Below are 18861 nucleotides of genomic sequence, written 5' to 3'. Positions count from 1 at the left end.
CAGGGCTATAGACTAGTGTTTCACTATGCAACATTTGTCACCATGTCATTTTTCAGATGAGGCAGGAGTAGACAGCGCTGACTAACCAGCAGCTTCCTCCCCACTACTTTTGCCAATTCCAGACACAAAGCACTTAGCAACCCAACAGATGGTTCATTATCCAAATCCTGTTAGTCTTTGGGCTGTACTGCCATAGGCAGGACCCTTTGGGAGTGCCAATCTCAAGCACAAAGAAGGACAACAAAGGATAACTAGGCCGGAACACGCTCCCCTTTGTATCTCCTGGCTTTACTGGAGGGTGGGGGGAGAAACACCAAACCTCTCCATAGCCTCTTTTCTGCAGGCCAAATCCTACCTTCACGTACAGATGCTGTATTCTGGTGGAACAAAAAATGATACCGCTGAGTCAAGACTGCTTTTTGCGCTATTCTTTTCTGTTCAATGTTATTAAAAGAAAAGAAATATACATAACAACGAGACAATAATAGATATAAAAGCTCAATCTCATATCACACGATCCTTGAAACAACTGTCAACATAAAAGAAAATGACTGGCGGCCATGAACAGTTTGGGAACACTCAGTGCTGTAATCCTGCTGAAGTTAAGTGGGTGTGGATCTTAACAGTAACCTGGATGGGAAACCAGGTGAGAAAACAATCCACCAAAATATTAAATACTGTATATTAAAACCACCACGTGCCATTAGCCCTAACTGCTGGAGCTAAGATGAGCACTGCACTGAGCAGTGGGACTCGATGGCCTTATAGGCCCCTTCCAACTCTACTATTCTATGATTCTATGAGTTACATGTGAGAGCATGAAGAAATGTAATAAGTATTTTAAATAACAGTAATAAATTAAATCCGCCTTCCCCAACCTTGTGCCCTCCAGATGTTTTGCGCTACATATAGGCAGTAAGCCTATATACATGAATTGCTGGGGAACAAGGGCAGGAGGTTGCAGTTTCACCCGTATTCTGCTTGTGGGTCCCTAGTCGATAGCTGGATGGCCACTGTGGGAACAAAGTGCTGGACTACAGTAGATGTACCCTTGGGGTGACATGACAGCACTCTTCAAGTACTTGAAAGGTTGTCACACAGAGAAGGGCCAAGATATCTTCTTGATCATCCCAGACTGCATGACATGGAATCATGGGCTCAAGGTACAGGAATCCAGATTCCAGCTGGACATCAGGAAAAATGTCTAGACTGTTAGAGCAGTACAACAATGGAACCAATGACCTAGGGAGATTGTGGGCTCTCCCACACTAGAGGCCTTCAAGATGCAGCCAGGCAGCCATCTGTCAGAGATGCTTTAAGATGGATTCTTGCATTATTTATTTATTTATTTATTTATATTGTGCCATCAATTTTCATGGTGCTGTACAGCAAGGTTGGACTCAATGGCCTTATAGGCCCCTTCCAAGTCTACTATTCTGTGATTCTATAATCAAGTATCGCTCTTCTTATGTTCTTAATTCCTAACATACCTGACCATCTGGACTGACCAGATTGAGGAAGGCTGATTTGGAGCTTCAACTCTTACCAAGTCAACCCTGTGGTCACAGGTTCTTTACTCACTATCGGGAACCCTGATCATGAAGTGTTCCCAATCTTATGGCAAAGCCTATCTTCTGCTGAATGCACGGAGGCAGGAGTGTGTGCAGCAAGCTCAAGCTCACTCCTAATGTTCAGTCGATGTGCGCAGTGGAGGTGACAAGAGGGCTAAATAGCAAGACTAATCTATCTTCTGCAAGATTTTTCTACTGGAACAGGCTTTCAGTGACCTGCCACGAAAGCAGGAACAAACAGCAAGTACCGCTAGCAGCACTATATAACAAGATCAGTGGCTTAATCCTTTTTCCAAGGGCTGATCACTTGATTATTCACAGGTGAATGTGTTGAACTAACGCCCAGTGGTGTTATGGTAAATTGTGCAGGAGCTCACTGTGACATTGTGTGTGGGGAGTGCATGTCTTTATTGCAAACAGAATTGTGCTCCCGGAAGCATGGTTCTGCATGGAAACAAAGCATGTGCTCCCTACTCGATTTGTTTCCTTGAAAAAATCGCTATTATTTGTCCTGACACCACAGCTAATTCAATGAGGTGGGGTGCAGCAACCAGTGGATTTGGAGGGGAGCAATGAGGGCCCCCAACCCCTGGACATTGCCAACCCCTGATTTAGAGGATATCGGTCCTACTTTATAGCTGTAAGTGACCAATCGGGCAGATAATCTGCGGAACAGCATTTTGAAGCCCAAAATAACAGTTAAATAGAGTGTCTCTAAGCGACACAATTCCCTTACTACTGAATAACTGCCATCTCTTGCCCCTTCGCACACTTGAAATGTATCAGCAGGTTGTCTTTGAGCACGTATGCTTCATTATAAGAGCTGAGACCACAATTCTTTTCCTTCACACTTAAAAATCCACTTCTGCTTTCCTCTGCCCCTTCTTTTATTCCAGTAGCCTCAAAAGGTGGCTGTTAAACTTACCAGCAAAGTGGGCAGTGTAGCACCCTGTGTAGCACCCACCCTCTGTGGCCTTAGCTAGACCTAAGGTTTATCCCGGGATCGTCCCGGGGTCACCCCTGTTCATGTAAATGACACATAAGGGATCCCAGAAGCAGACAGGGACGACCCCGGGATAAATCTTAGGTCTAGCTAAGGCCTACATCTCCATCTCTGAGATTAACTCTGTCATGGCTCCAAGGTGACAATAGATAGATAGATAGATAGATAGATAGATAGATAGATAGATAGATAGATCAAAATCTAATGATATCTTTTTATGGTGTAGTTTAAAAGCACACATCTAAACAGTAAGAGAGAATATAATGTTATTGTGCTGAAAAACCCTAACCGAACCAATGGTAACCAATATCAAATAAACCAAAAACTGGAAGGCCCCTGTTCAGGCATCATTCAGAGCTACCCTATTATCTTATTGATTAACTGCATTTTTTGACATCCTCAAAAATAGCTCCTTATAGTGGAGCCCTTTCAGTTTACTCACTGTCATAACATGTACATGCCTTGGCTGGAACATGTACTAGAGGAGGTTTGGCAAAATGTATAATTTGGTTTAACTGCAGCAGTGTCTTATGTTAGTCATTATGAGAAAACTGTTATATACAATGTGTTTGCATACATACGTTTGTTCATTTTTTGGCACACCTTTCATACACTAGACCATGTGCTTTGTACTAGACTACTGAAGAAGATTGTATGTCAAACATGTTTGGTTTATTTGGTACTGGTTGTCACTCAGTGGGTTTCCATGGCCAAGTGGGGACTAGAACCCAGATCTCCCAAATCCCAATCCAACACTTTAGCCACTCCACCACACTGGCTAAAGAACTTGGGGGAATGGTATAGCTGTACTTCTATACAATTATTTAGCGCAGCGGTGTCAAAAACAAAAATAGCTGTGATGATAGCTAACCTCTGATAAGAGAAGGCACATGAAGAAGTCTTTGGTATGGTTCAGGGTTTTTTCCAACATAATAACATTGTATTCTCTTTTATTGTTTAGATGTATACTTTTAAGCTACACAGATAAAAAGAATGTTATCATTAGATTTTGCCATATGTATTTAGTATCACCAGTATGCCTTGTGGAACTGTTCCTCTCTCTTTCTCTCTGGTGCTTGCTAGATTTGATTAAAGTTCAATGGATTATATATAGATGTATATAGATATAGATATCAAATCAACTTTAATCAAACCAAACAATCAATACTCCATTTCATCGTGATGGCTCACACTTGATTAACGTGCATGCATATATATATATACTAGACAATAGTGAAATTTGTAGCAGAGAGCACCAGTTGCTCTTTTTTCCCCATGTAGAAAGAGCAATTTCTTAGCTCAGTTTTCCAGATATGAAGAATAGCTATCATTTCAAATGCAAAATGCCTCCTGGCACTTTTTCCTGATCTTTGTTCCCCTCCATCCACAGCAAACCATTGACTCCAAGGAAGCATAATTTTTGAATTAAGTAAGCAAATAATCTATCATATTCATGAACTCATTTCTGCTAGTTGCTGTTCTTTTCTTTCCTTTTTTAAGGTGTATAACCTTATGAATCTCTCAAATAACTCAGCCGTCACACCGAACATAAATTGGCTTTGTAAAATACAGAAAGAATGAAGTGGTTTCTCTTGCCTGATGAAAATAGTCCCACAAATCCCATTATGATGCATGTCTAATCTTAACAACACAGAGAGAAGCAAGATCAGAAATCACCTATTTCCCCATTAGGAGAAAGCAAAAAATAGATGCCTTCTATAATTCTGTAAGATCAAGATCCTACATAGTTGCTAAACAAAAATAGCACAGTAGCATGTTCTGTCAGGTAACTGATTTCTTCTTCTTTTACATATATTAATATTTTATGCCTCTTTTTTTACATTTCATACATATTTTAAAAAAATATTTCATAGCCATCTACATTTTAACTACAGACAAACCCCTCCCCAAAAGTTACATTTCTCCAATAATAACACACATTATTCTATTACAATAAAAACAGTTTGTTTTGTATGTTAAAAGGTACTTTCACAAAGCATTTATTCCATAGTAATAGTATGACAGTGCATCTTTAGCCTACCTGACAAGATACGCTCGCATTGAAGGAACACCAGTTTTCCACATTTTATTTAACTATTCTGTCACTGAAAGGATGTCCTTCTCTCTCTAGTTCTTAGTATCAAGTAATCTTTAAATAAATAAACCTTGCTGTAAGAATCACATTGTAGGCCCTAAACTTTCATTTGCTGACTGGTAGTAGATGATGTAAGTTATATTCCACTGCAGAATTACTGTACATTGCTTCTTCCTATATAGGGTAGTGATGGCCATCAATTTGGATGGCTTTAAAAGGGGATTGGACAAATTCCACAAGATGAGGCTATCAATGGCTAGTAGTCCTGAATCCTGATGGTTATATGCTACCTCTAGTATCAGAGGCAGTACATCAGTTGCTGGGGTACATGGGACAGAAAGGTGTTGGTGCACTCATGTCCTGCTTGTGGCTATTGCTTGACTAGATGAGCCTTTGGTCTGATCCAGCATGACTCTTCTTATGTTCTTAGGTTCCTAAAATGCTCCCTTGACAGTGCTGAGGGAAACAGATTGTGGTATAGTGAGATAAGGGGAAGGGAGCAGATACTGGCGCACCTGGGGTTGGACTCTGGGGCCAAAGCTCAGGGACCCACAGCACAGAGTACCAAAAATGACTACTCGGAGGGTGTGGTAGCAGCCATGGAATCAGGCCCACTGAGGCTGATACTGTTTGCCACAGTGTCCTTTCTGTGTCCTGACTTTCTAAAACATTTTATAGTCTGGGAGAGGCAAGCTGGATATGTACATGAATGCAGATGCTCATTCTGTGTCTCCTAAAATATATATTATTCCTTTTCTACACCAAAATAGTGCTTATTCCCAAGAAAATGTGTTCAGCAAGAGGGCAGCCGAAGCAAGTCCATTTTATTCAATAGCATTATGATGGTGCTAAGATTTCAGTTTAAAATATGAAACGGCCCATGCCTGCCCAAGGGCCTCTACTTCCCTTGCTCGGCTTCGTCCATTCTCTTCTGCTGCCCCTTACGCCTGGAATGCTCTTCCAGAACATTTGAGAACTACAAGTTCAATCGCAGCTTTTAAAGCTCAACTAAAAACTTTTCTTTTTCCTAAAGCTTTTAAAACTTGATGTTGTGCAGACTTCTACTGTTACTTTCTACTGTTAGTTTTACCCTACCCTGTGCCTGCTTACCCTACCCTGTACCTGTTTGCATTCTCTTCCCCTTCTTATTGTTTTACTATGATTTTATTAGATTGTAAGCCTATGCGGCAGGGTCTTGCTATTTACTGTTTTACTCTGTACAGCACCATGTACACTGATGGTGCTATATAAATAAATAATAATAATAATAATAATAATAATAATAATAATAATAATATTGCTGCTGCTTCTTTCTTAATCGTGGCTGGCAAACACGTTGTTGGTTTGTTTGTTGCTCTAACGTATTTGGAATGTAGATGTGGTTGTAAAACACAGAATGGCAGTGGGAGGGGGAGAAGGGAAATGACAGTTGTGCAATTCACAACTGAAGTAATACATGTGGGTCATCTAAAGACCATTTAGACCATTATGCCCAAGCTCCACCACTGGGAGAATATCATAGAAAAGTTGGTGAAACTACATTCTGTGAATGAAACTTGCAGGAAGCGTAAGGGGAAGGAAGTCAGCTTTCTCCCAGCCCCTGCCATGGGCAGATTTCTGGACCCAAAATGTCATTAATTTGTTAAGGGAGAAACCATCCACACAAAATAAAACTGTAGGAATTGCCAACTCTTGGGTTATGGAAATTATGCCATAATGACCTTCATATAGAACAGGATCTAAAAGTAAATAATAAATATTGACTAACCTGATAAGAAATCTATGCAATCCAACATCAAAAGACCTATAGAAAAACAAAGAAATATTTCAACGTGTGAGTTTACTGAATTACAAAACATGAACAAATAGGGTGTTTTAAAAAAAAAAAGCCAAAAATATTGTGACTGAGAAAGGGTTGGAATTTTCTGAATCTATTCTCCCCACTTTCATCAATAAGTGGTGTTACAGGTATAATCAAGTACACGATGCTGTATCTGTTTTAGAACTCTCATGCTGAAGAAGGAAGAATTCAAATCAGGAATATGTGTAATGAAGAGCAACTACAACGATTGCAAAAATAGAAAATCTTTCAAGAAGAAAATGAAAGTCTTGGCTCATTTACCTATAAATAAAAAGACGGTGAGACGGGATGTTTGCACCCTATAGATATATCAAAGACGCTGATATGACAGAGAGAATGGCTGCATTCACACCATAGCTCAGGCACTCTTGCTCCCATTCCCATCCTTTGTATGGGCAGTAGCAGTAGTTCGGAAGCTTCCACTTCCACTTTTCCTTAAGCATGGTTCAGCATTTTGTCCGAAATGACAAAATGTGCTTTACATTAACTATGGTTTGTTTGAAATAAGCCAACTTGAAATCATGATGTGAAGTCAGCTTGTTTCAAACAAACCACAGTTAATGTTATGCACTTTGAGCAAACCAGCAAACCATGGTTAAGCAAAAGGCAGAAGCAAAAGCTTCCAACCCTCCAACAGGGCAGAAGGACGAGAAGGAGGACTGCATGAGCCCCAGGCTTCCAGCAGCTTATTCATGCTTGTTCACGTTACACTAAATGATGCAAACACAGCTAATTTCAGACTGAAGAAAGGGCTTTAACATGTCATTAAAAGTAAAGAATTAAGATTTTCCTAATTATCTAAAAATATGTTGGGAACCAATGGATGCAATGACTTCCACCCACTCACCAGGGTTTCAGAGGCTCCCCTGCCTAACAGGGTCTCCTCTATCCTCCAGTTCAGAGACCCTCTTGAACAACCTCTGATAGAGTATAAGAAAAGGAAAGTTCAGAGAAGTCTTTGCTTATACACACACGGCTGCTCGGATCTTGGATCAGGATGACAGTTCTGTTTTCTGAATGCACGTTAGACATTATATCAAAAGTCTGCCATTCCTACTTTGAATGCCAAAGCAGCCATCTCCACATTGATATTCAGCACACGGGCGTATAGAAATTTTCATATACAGAAACATTGGGGAAGGCTGGAATGCACTCATGCAACAGGCTAAAGCTCAACTAGTAGCAATAATCCATTCTGTGGGGGGGAAGTCAGTTTTCCAAATTGCAAATAAAAAGATACAATCTTTTCCCCCTACCCCACGGTGGAGATAGCAATAATGTACACATCTGAAAGCCAAAACTGTGATTACTTTGCATTTACAATATGGCCAGTGGAAATTCTGAGTCAGCCGGGACTGTGTTGCAGGTGCCCTGAAGTTATTTTCCCAGCAGTTCTATTTCATTGTCACAATTCCTTTATCACCACAGCCATTTTGAAAGTAGGCTTAGTTGTTTGACAGTGTTATTGCTGTATCACTTGTTAAATAAAAGGCATGACTGTATTATATTTATTATAGGTCAGGTCCTTAACTGGTACAAACTGACTTAACTTCATCACATCAAATTACATTGCTTCTCTCCAAATATTCATTCTCTGGAGCAATTTGGATCAGAGGACCAGGGAGTACACGGTCAAGACTGCATTGTAATTTCCAAGAGAGAAGGAAAACTTGCTAGAGACAATCTTTTCCATGACACAGAAACACTGAACAATCTTATGCAAGTAATAAATATGGCAAACTGGAGTGGGCAACCTATGGCCTTCAGATGTTGTTAAACTTCAACTCCCATCTGCCCCAGCTTAGCATAGTTAATGGTCAGGGTTGATGGGATTTTGAGTCCTACATCTGTATTTTAGCCACAGGTTGCCTTCCTCTACCATGTAGGGTTCCCAGCACCATGTACATTGATGGTGCTATATAAATAAATAAATAAATAAATAAATAAATAAATAAATAATAATCACAGGGCTTTGACCTTGGTAAAAAATAATAATAGAGTTTCACTCACTTATGCTGACTTCACATCAGTTGTCTCTGGATTTTCTAAGGGTCCCTGATCTCATGTCAGCATCTGCGACTTACTTTACAGATGCAGAAAAATTACATGATAGAGTATTTCTGGCAGTCTTTCTCTTTTTTTTACCTCAGGATGGAGGGAGAGAGGAAAAGAAAATGGAGTTGTTAGCTATTTTTAAAATTTGTATTTTAAGTGATATGAATCCTGACAGGAACATACTGTGTGTTGAATAGTATGGTAGTTAACCTGGTTAAAATTGCAAACATTATTAAAGGCTTTATTTATGACATTTTTTTATCCCATCTTCCTCTGGGGGGTCAGGTACTGTACAACCCTGCGAGGATGTTAGGTTAAGAGACAGTGCCCAGTTCAAGGTCACCTAGTGAGCTTCACAGCTGTGTGGAATTGTATTTATTTATTAAATTTATATTCAACCTGATTGTCCTCATAACATGCTAAGTTAGTCTGACTTTCCCAAAAACACCCAGTGAGCTTCACAGCTAAGTGAGAATTTGAACTCAGGTCATCCCAATCCTTTACAACATTCTGCTTCAACACATCGGTGTTATTTGTAATAGGGACACAAATATGCCGCAAATGAAATGAAGACTGAGACATCTAGGGGTGAGCATATTACCCCAACATTAAAATCACTCTACTGGCTGCCAATTAGTTTCCGGGCAAAGTACAAAGTGTTGGTCATTACCTTTAAAGCCCTAAATGGTTTGGGTCCAGGTTACCTGCGGGATCGCCTTCTCCCATATAGTCCACCCCGCACACTCCGGTCCTCTGGGGTGAACTTACTTCAGTCAGCTAAAACTAGGCTGACATCAGTTTCCCAGAGGACCTTTTCTTCTGTCGCCTCCAGATTGTGGAATGGCCTGCCAGAGGAGATTCGTAAAATTAACTCTCTGTGTGATTTTAAGGCAGCTTTAAAGACTAGCCTTTTCCGGCAGGCCTATCCAGATCAATGTAAATTCAAGAATTTTTAAGATGTATTGATTCCTGTTCTAATGTTGTTCCCCTCCGCGATCCAAAGGGAAAGGCGGGTAAGAAATAAATATAATATTATTGTTGTTGTTGTTGTTGTTGTTGTTGTTGTTGTTGTTGTTATTATTGTTATTATTATTATCTAATTCAGACAGGCTTTTTCCATTCTGGTTCTTAGAGGTTTCCATAATTCTGCTTTAATGAGCAAATAATCAATTGTTACAGACTAACAGCGAAATTCTGGCACAAGTTAAGTCAATGGGATTTTTTGCCATTCAGTCAACTGGGTCCAGAAATTCAATAAGTTAAGTCAATGGGATTTCTGCCATTCACTCAATTGGGGCCAGAAATTCTATCACTGATTCCATTTGTTTTGAAAGGTAGCTGTTCTTTCCAAAACTGCTGAAGTAGTGATGATGCAGTTGAATCTCCACAGCTGAATGCCTTGAACAGGTCTAAGCATAATAGTTGATTGCCTGCCTATTACATCTTCTCCTCACCCATCTGGTCATGGGATATGGGAAAAGTTTATTGTTACACACTGCAAGCAACACAATTTCCACTTATTACCAGTGAGTCAAAAGCAGGCAAGTACAGAAAAAGACAATGGGTTGGATCCAGACATTAGCCCAGTGGCTGAGGCTTCACACCTTTACTGAGTTTATGGCTATGAAGCTGTGAATGAAAATCCTGAAACCACCCTCGCTGAAAGTGATCGAGCATATATAAGGAGAGGCACTCCCTCAAGTATCGACGTTCCAAGCCGTTTAGGGCTTTAAACGTCATTACCAACATCTTGAATTCCGACCGGAAGTATAGGCAGCCAGTGCAATAAGAATTCCACTTCCTACAGCCCTTCCCATGCTGTTCCGGACAATCTACCAATCCTTCAGAAACTTTAAGGGGAGCATCTCCCCACTTCCATTGGTGGCTGCTGAAAATGATCATTCCATGAACGGAACTCCACACACAGGGTCTTAAGGATCCAGTCCCTAATCTATTTTGCATCTCAAAGTAAAGCAGAGCCCAGTTGTTTAAATCTCGCTACTCTGCCTGCAGATACATGAACACTCAACAATGCAATCATTATGAAGTGTTCTCATTTGTATACATGTTTCAATGCTTTTAATGCGAGCCTAATTCCAAATGCACGTTGCACAGGCCTACAAGGAAAAAAGGAGCAAGTTCCCGGAATATAGGATGCTGTGTCTTTGGAGGACAAAAACAGATGCATGGTCTGCAGCTGTGCCATCAGGAACAGGGAGAAAGGCTGCAACATGTGAGAGAATCTGCTCACCGTCAGCTGACAGATGTTTTATGTAGGGTAGCAAGAATATTCGTGCCATTTCCAAGGCTGTTTAAGCTGCTAGTTCATTCAGTCCCTCAAATAGGTAATGTCTGCCTTCTAAGTTTGGATTTCAAAAGCAGTGACTTATTTAGGGATGGCCTGAGCTCCTAAACAAGGATTTCTCAGCACCACGGACAGCTCTTTCAAATACAGGCATGCTTGACAAAGGAACCCTTCACAATACTTCACAGATCATCTGCTCTTTGAAGGAAGGGAAAGAAATGGGGAATCATTTGGGGGAAAGATGCTTTCAATATTAAAATTGTCTTTAAGGAAGAACTCATTAGGGTCAGCATGGTTTTAACGCCCTCAATTATGATGAAATATTTACTTCTTTCAGCTGCTTGGATTTTATTTTTACTTTTTAGAAAAAAAGAGGGAATTCTCTTAGCACATTGACACCAAAAGACAGACAACATCAGAGCCTTTCAGAAACTGCAGCAGAGGCCTTTCATTGCTTTCAAGCTTCAGCTGCTGAATAACTCCCAAGAGGGTAAAGAATAGCTGTGTGGTTAGATATCAGGGAATGAAGACGTTGCAAATGAGACGCTTGCCGGAATTACAAGCGCTGTGCAAAGCAAACTGCTCGAGGTCCTACGATCCTCACCTTAGTAGAACGCTGGCAGTGGGCAGGCGGTTCTTGTCTGTCTTTTACAAAGCATGATTAAAGGCAGCGCAACCCTCACCCTGATGCAGTAAAGGGCAGAGCTCTGCTACAAAATCCAAGCAGACTACAAGAGGATGGAACGAGTGGACTCCCAGAGAAGGTATGGAGCTCTCCATCCCTCACATCCCTCATCTACAACCACCATATCACCCCAGAAAGCTAGTAAAACAAAACAAAAAAAACCTTGCAGGCTAGTAACTTTTATGAGCTTACTTACAAGTTCCCTGTAATTCCCATTTCTGAAGCTATGCCACGATTTCAAAAATGTATTCTGAGTGAACCTTCTAAGTGAAAATCCTACACAAGGCTACTGGGTGACATTCAACCAGCTGCTCGCTCTCGCTCCCCAAACAACTCAAATGAATGTTGTGAGGATAAAAAAGAAGGAATGCCACAAATATCATCTTCCTTCAATTTCCCTCCTAGGCTGGTCTCCTGTATTCAGAGTCAGCCTGGAAGGTACCAGAATGAGTAGCAATAACTAGAATTTCAATCCCGTCACCACTAGTCCTCTCATGAAGAAGATACTTGTCCAACTAGAAGGTAGTCAGAGGAACATAGGAAGCTGCCTTTCACTGAGTCAGACCATAGGTCCATTGAGCCCAGTATTGTTGACACTGACTGGCAGCAGCCTAGGAAAGTATCAGCAGGATTCTTTTTTAGTCCCACCTGGAGATTGTGGGGATTGAACCTGGGACTTTCTACATGCAAAGCAGATGCTCTCCCACTGAGCTACACCCCATTCCTGTGCCCTGACAGTTTCCCCCCACTTTATCAACATGTAAAGCAATTCAAATCCAGAACAGTAATATAATTTATCCCATTTTATTAAACACTCCACCTCTAGCTCTGTAATCTCTTAATCAGCGTTAGCCTGGAGGAGCTAAAAGCCTTTAGGGATTTTTAAAGCTCCAACAATGCCACTGCTTACCATATAGACTTAACAACTTTGATGTTTTTATACACTGGTGGGTTCTTTGTAATGGTATAAAATCATAGAATCATAGAATAGTAGAGATGGAAGGGGCATATAAGGCCATCGAGTCCAACCTCCTGCTCAATGCAGGAATCCACCCTAAAGCATCCCTGACAGATGGTTGTCCAGCTGCCTCTTGAAGGCCTCTAGTGTGGGAGAGCCCACAATCTCCCTAGGTAACTGATTCCACTGTTGTATTGCTCTAACCGTCAGGAAGTTTTTCCTGATGTCCAGCCGGAATCTGGCTTCCTGTAACTTCAGCTGGTTAAATGTCATATTCTCTTAAGTAAACATTTGTGTGCATTGGGGTGGGTGGGAGGAACAAGGCTCTTTACATCAGCTAGGCACTCTGGCTCAAACAACAGGTAAGCTCTGCACTGGTGTTCAATTTAAAAAAATGCAGGCAGCCAACACAGGCTACAAGAGGAAAAGTTAGTGGCCAAAGGCTATTCGTCCCTTTTCCCTCTGGATTTTTTTCCATCTTTAGATCACCTTTCACCCTATGTTCTTATATTTATGGCCCTTTGGGTTGCAGCTTAAGACAATACAAACATGTTGTATTTGCACTCACCTGTCCCCTTTTCCAAGCCTTCTGATATTTTTGATGCAGAAGTGATAAAATAACCCTATGCATAGTTAAGAACATAAGAAGTGCCATGCTGGATGAGACCAAGGGTCCATCTAGTCCAGCACCCTGTTCACACAGTGGCCAACCAGCCATTGGCCAGGGACCAACAAGGCAGGACATGGTGCAACAGCACCCTCCCACCCATATTCCCCAGCAACTGGTGCACACAGGCTTATTGCCTCGAATACTGGAGATAGCACACAACCATCAGGGCTAGTAGCCATTGATAGCTTGTGCCTCCAGGAATTTATCCAACCCATCCAAATTGGTGGCCATCACTACATCTTGTGGTAGTGAGTTCCATAATTTAACTATGTGCTGTGTGAAGAAGTACTTCCTCTTATTTGTAACTTGGGAGTGAGCTCCACTAGACACAGTGGGACTTACTTCTGAGTAAACCTGCATAGGATCTCTCTCTCTCTCTCTCTCTCTCTCTTTCCCTCTTGGCCTGCTGCACCCATGATAGCCATCCCTACACTTGCAATGTGAAGATTTTGCTTCTTCCTTCCACCACTGTGGGAAAATTGCTATAGAAAGCTGAGAACAAATTAAATCTCTCTCAACCCTATGGGTAGCTGTGATTCATTATTTTAACTGTACAGGCGTAAAGGAGTCATAACTCAAGAGAAGCACGGAGCAAGCTTGGTAGGATTTCTTAGATAATTGAAATTGACCCATAATTCACTGGTAGCCATGGGAAATTCTGCTCCTCACCTAGCTTTCCTGGCACAGTTGGTCATGAACTGATTTTTAACACAAAAACAAATGCACCAATCCAATCTGCACTAAGATCACATTTAATAATTTTGGACAGGCATTGTTCTCTATAGAGTCAATGAGTAAAACAGCAATAATAAGAAAAATAAGGAAATTTAAATCTGGATTAGCCACTGGACAATGTATGGTAAAGGGATCAGGCTACAGCCACGTTCTTAAGAGGCACATAAGGAGTAGTTTTATCAAGCCCACGTGGCTTTGGGTTGTATTCATCCATTCTTGCCACATGGAAAACTGCTGTCAAAGCTCAGGCTGGTGTCAAATGAGTTTGCTTGGGTTCCCCCACCACCACCTCCAACTGAAAAATGAAGGCAGTTTATCACTGATTATGGTGTTATTAGGGCCAACAATTGCGAGGGGAACCGCATAAAAATGGGGATCAATTTCAGGAGCAAAATGCCCTGTGGAGGCAAAAGAAAGATAAACTGTCCCCACTGCCAACAATTAGCTTCCCCTAAACCTTTCAAAAATGTCACCCTCCCCTGAAAAAAAGAACAGCAAAATGTCCCTTTCCCTCTGCCCCCACCCCCCACCCCTTGCCACCTATGAATCGGGTGGCAAATTTGCAGAGGGAATCATTTCACTTCAGGTAAGCAGGGTTTTGTATTGTTTCAAGCTTCTCAGCCAGAAGAGATGGTAGGTTCAAAGAAACGTACACCATGGAAGCAATACCTCTCTTAAATCCTTTCTGATTCTCTTAATTGCCTGCCTCTAGCTCCAAGTGTCCTCTGGACACACAGAATCCTTTGGTGTGCATCTCAACCCATCACTGGATTATGGCAAGAAAAAAAAATATAATTTCTCTGCAGCTAAATGCTTCTTTGGACACTTCATCCTCCGTATCTTTTTTCTCTCACATTCCGAAACCATTTTTTTCCATGCTCTGTCAGCCAAGCTAGTTATAGATCATCTGTACTTGTTCTGCTTTTCAATTTATAACATCAGAGAGATGTGGAAAATGTGCAGATTAAAAACTGGCACAGGAGAAACACTCAGATACTTTATAGCAGGGGTGGGCAGACCTCAGATTTGCAGAATCTACTTTGCTTTTTTTACTAGAGCCTTGAGATACAGAGCGTCTCTACATTTTAAAAATAAACTGCTGCCTTAACCAGGGCTTTCCACTTCTGTTTTCATTCTGGGATTGCAATTAGCTCAATTACAAGGGGCAGCCACATCGTTTGGATTGAATACTTCCTATCTCTGCATCCTTCCATCAACTCAATAAAACAGAGTCATCTAGTCACGGAAGTATAGCATAACACCAACGTTAAATTGGGTCGATTTTGCAGATATTTTTTTTTTTAAAAAAAAGCTGATTAACTGTTTTCGGACAGCAGAATAAAGGGAGGTTAGCACAGGAGATGTTCTGGCTGTTAATGATATTGTGTAATCGACCTGTAAACTTCTGTACATAAATGTGCTATAAATTGCTCATTTCGAAAAGCCCCCACTAACTGGAGTCAAGTGCAAAGGGTGGACATATGCTAAGAATTAAGGACCAGAGTTCTTCTGAGAACATACTCAGACCAAGAATTTTATGATAACAGCCAAGCTCACAAGTCCTTTGATACACAGATCCACTTTGGCTTCCTCCCCAAAACATTACTTTTCAGCAACCTAATTTGGAGGGTGGTGTGTGGGTGTGTGGGTGTGGGGGTGTGTGTGTAGCTTGTTAGTTGTTGCTACTGTTAGAGAACCATGAGTCAGTCACAGAGATAAACCAGTAGAACCCTGATCTACCTTCTGATCATACCTGTTTTATAGGTATTGAGAGAGACAGCTCAAATGTTCCCCCCCCCATCGGAGTGCCAAGGACTCCCCCACAAGAGTGCTCCACACAGATTTAATTACACCTAAAAGCTCTTATGATGTGCATCCTTTCAAATAAATGAATCATCCACAGACCAGCAACTCCCAGTTGGGACGCCACAATGGGATAAGAACCTTTCACCCGTGTTCACGTGGAGGCAATTGCAAAGTTCAACCAGTCCAATCACGGGAAAGATTGGCAAAAACTGCTTTTCAGTTGTAATAACTAAACAAGTGCAACTGAGAGTCTTAAACAGAAGAATTTAATTTACATGGACCCATTGTTCACCACTATAATGGTTCTATCTCTTCCAGAATTCATTACTTCTCTCTTTCTTTAAAACCGCAGAAGGGAAAAACAAAAGCACTATGGTAAACCATTTTCACCCTTTATTACTCTTTCCTATAATATCTCATCAAAATCAATGGCGACAACGCCACGTTGCTTGAGCTTATTGCTATTTAAATGCTAAGAACCACAGGACCAGTTGACTGTACTTCTTTATTGCTAGAAAGAGGGCACATATTCTCCAAGTCTCATGGAAGTCTATATACAAATTCTCCTTACAACATAATAACTATACATTGTTTACCAGAGGGGCATATGCAATTTACATCCTAGCAAAAGAGTTTTGCTGAAATAAAAGGCATAATTCCCAACTTTCCATAATTAAAACTGCATTTAATGTAAGCTCCATTCAGTCATTCTGAAAGCATGTAGCGTTGACATATGAGGATAGGTAGCAGTAGCAAGCATGCTAACTCCGCTCCCTTGATATCACCTCTACATGTCACCTCCTCTATCCATGGAGGTACTCTGCATGATTTAGAACCCTCATTTTAAAACCCTGTGACAGAGGGGGTGGAGCTTTTGCGTTCTTCCTTCTTCTCTCTCCTAACATGTAGTTCCTACATACTTTTTCAACACAATACCCTTTATTTATTTATTTATTTATTTATTTATTACATTTTTATACCGCCCAATAGCCGGAGCTCTCTGGGCGGTTCACAAATCCCTTTTAGCTGAAGAGGGCTACAGTTAAAGAGATGAATGCCTTAGGGCCAATTACATATGGTTATGTGTAAGAGTCTTCCATATATTTGACACCCAAATATATTTCTCTATGCCTTCAATAACAGCATCAGCTAAGGATAGTGTGTCTCCTCTGAATGAATGCTTGGAGGTGGTAATGGGCTGGATGAGGAAAAACAAAATGAAGCTGAATCCAGACAAAACAGAGGTGCTTGCTGTCAAGGGCTCTGACCTAGGTTTGGAGGTGTGTCAGCCAGTTCTGGATGGGGCTACACTCCCCCTGAAAGACTGTGTTTGCAGTTTGGGGGTGCTCCTGGATCCATCGTTCCAAATGACAGCCCAGATAGATGCGACGGCCAGGAGTGCCTACTATCAGCTTCGGCTGATACGCCAGCTGCACCCCTTCTTAGAATCAGAAGACCTAAAGAAAGTAGTGCACGCGCTGGTAACCTCAAGGCTTGACTTCTGCAATGCGCTCTACATAGGGCTACCATTGTACCTAGTTCGGAAACTTCAACTAGTTCAAAATATGGCGGCCAGGTTGGTCACCAGTACATCTAGGGGTGAGCATATTACCCCAACATTAAAATCACTTCACTGGCTGCCAATTAGTTTCCGGGCAAAGTACAAAGTGTTGGTCATTACCTTTAAAGCCCTAAATGATTTGGGTCCAGGTTACCTGCGGGATCGCCTTCTCCCATACAGTACGCCCCAAACACTCAGGTCCTCTGGGATGAACTTACTTCAGTCAGCTAAAACTAGGCTGACATCAGTTTCCCAGAGGACCTTTTCTTCTGTCGCCCCCAGATTGTGGAATGGCCTGCCGGAGGATTCGTAAAATTAACTCTCTCTGTGATTTTAAGGCAGCTTTAAAGACTAGCCTTTTCCGGCAGGCCTATCCAGATCAATGTTAAATCAAGAATTTTGAGATATATTGATTCCTGTTCTAATGTTGTTCCCCGCCTCGATCCAAAGGGAGATGCAGGTAAGAAATAAATATATTATTATTATTATTATTATTATTATTATTATTATTATTATTATTTGCTTTGGGAGGCTGCAGGTGGGAGCAGAAGGGTACTGGTTAACCCTTTCACCACATGACATATTTATATCTGGCTAGGTCTTGCAAAAGCCCTGCAAGCATGAACCATGGGCTCATCTTTAATTATAGTCCATAACTGTGAACAATATTCCTGAAACATATTGCCAATATTTTTTTAGTAATGACATAACCTCATTATACGTGCCCAAATTACTGTGCTTACATTTTGAACAGTTTTATTGTATGAGCTCTACTTCACTGAAAGGTACCATATACCCTATAAAGGGTATTAAGGGGGCATTCTCTTCGATTTCAAAACAGAAGATGTATGTATACTGCTTTATATAATGGGCATGTTGGGTCCCTCAGCACCCATGTGGAAGGAATTGACATACCACTCAAGAGAGCCTTCTTTCTCCTCCCAGCTCATATGTGGGCACCACAACACACAGGCCGGTAGAAGATTTTAAAGCCGTAAATCAGGGGTGGACAGATCAGGATGTAGTCCTAGTTCTCTGAGTGATTTGAAATAGATCATTAAGGCTTTCTGATTCCCAATAATTTAACCATGGGAATAACAAAATAACTCCATAACAAAAATATGTGGAAGGGTTGTGTGCTCTGTCCAGTTCTAGTACTCAAAACAAATTCCTGGGCCCGGAATTCTGTAACTCTACATGTATGTCATTTGCACTTGGTTCTGCTTGGTGGGTCTTTGGGTTCTAGCAAAAACAAAAACAAAATAAGGCTTAAATCTGCTTTCCCTTGTAATGGTTTGGGACCAGTTTGTCTGAAGGACAAGCTTTAAGATCAGCATTTGAAGCCCTGGTCTCTGGTCTACCAATGACAGCCATGAGAATAGCAATATTTCCCAAGGCAAGGCCTTTTTGGTAACGGTCTCACCTCTTTATAGTGTTCTTCCTGGTAGATGCAAATGCCCCCCCCCCCTTTTGCTGGCTTTTAAATTCTTCTTTATTCTGGTCTTTTTACTGTACTATTTGTTAACTAAAGTTTTATCTGCTGCTTTCTTATTTGT

General features: G+C 41.1%; 1 protein-coding gene across 3 annotated transcripts in view; it reads right to left on the bottom strand.

Moving 5' to 3' along the window:
- HHAT (hedgehog acyltransferase) overlaps window positions 1-18861 on the bottom strand; it is a 200717-nt gene that overhangs the window by 118217 nt on the left and 63639 nt on the right. For all 3 annotated transcript variants that reach the window (XM_063125562.1, XM_063125563.1, XM_063125564.1), the window contains one exon: window positions 6438-6473. In XM_063125562.1, coding sequence (XP_062981632.1) covers window positions 6438-6473 — 36 coding nt within the window. The remainder of the gene's footprint in view (window positions 1-6437; window positions 6474-18861) is intronic.

This window comes from Elgaria multicarinata, chromosome 4, assembly GCF_023053635.1.
Source record: "Elgaria multicarinata webbii isolate HBS135686 ecotype San Diego chromosome 4, rElgMul1.1.pri, whole genome shotgun sequence".
Classification (NCBI taxonomy): domain Eukaryota; kingdom Metazoa; phylum Chordata; class Lepidosauria; order Squamata; family Anguidae; genus Elgaria; species Elgaria multicarinata.
This window is presented reverse-complemented; position numbering and strand designations above follow the sequence as displayed.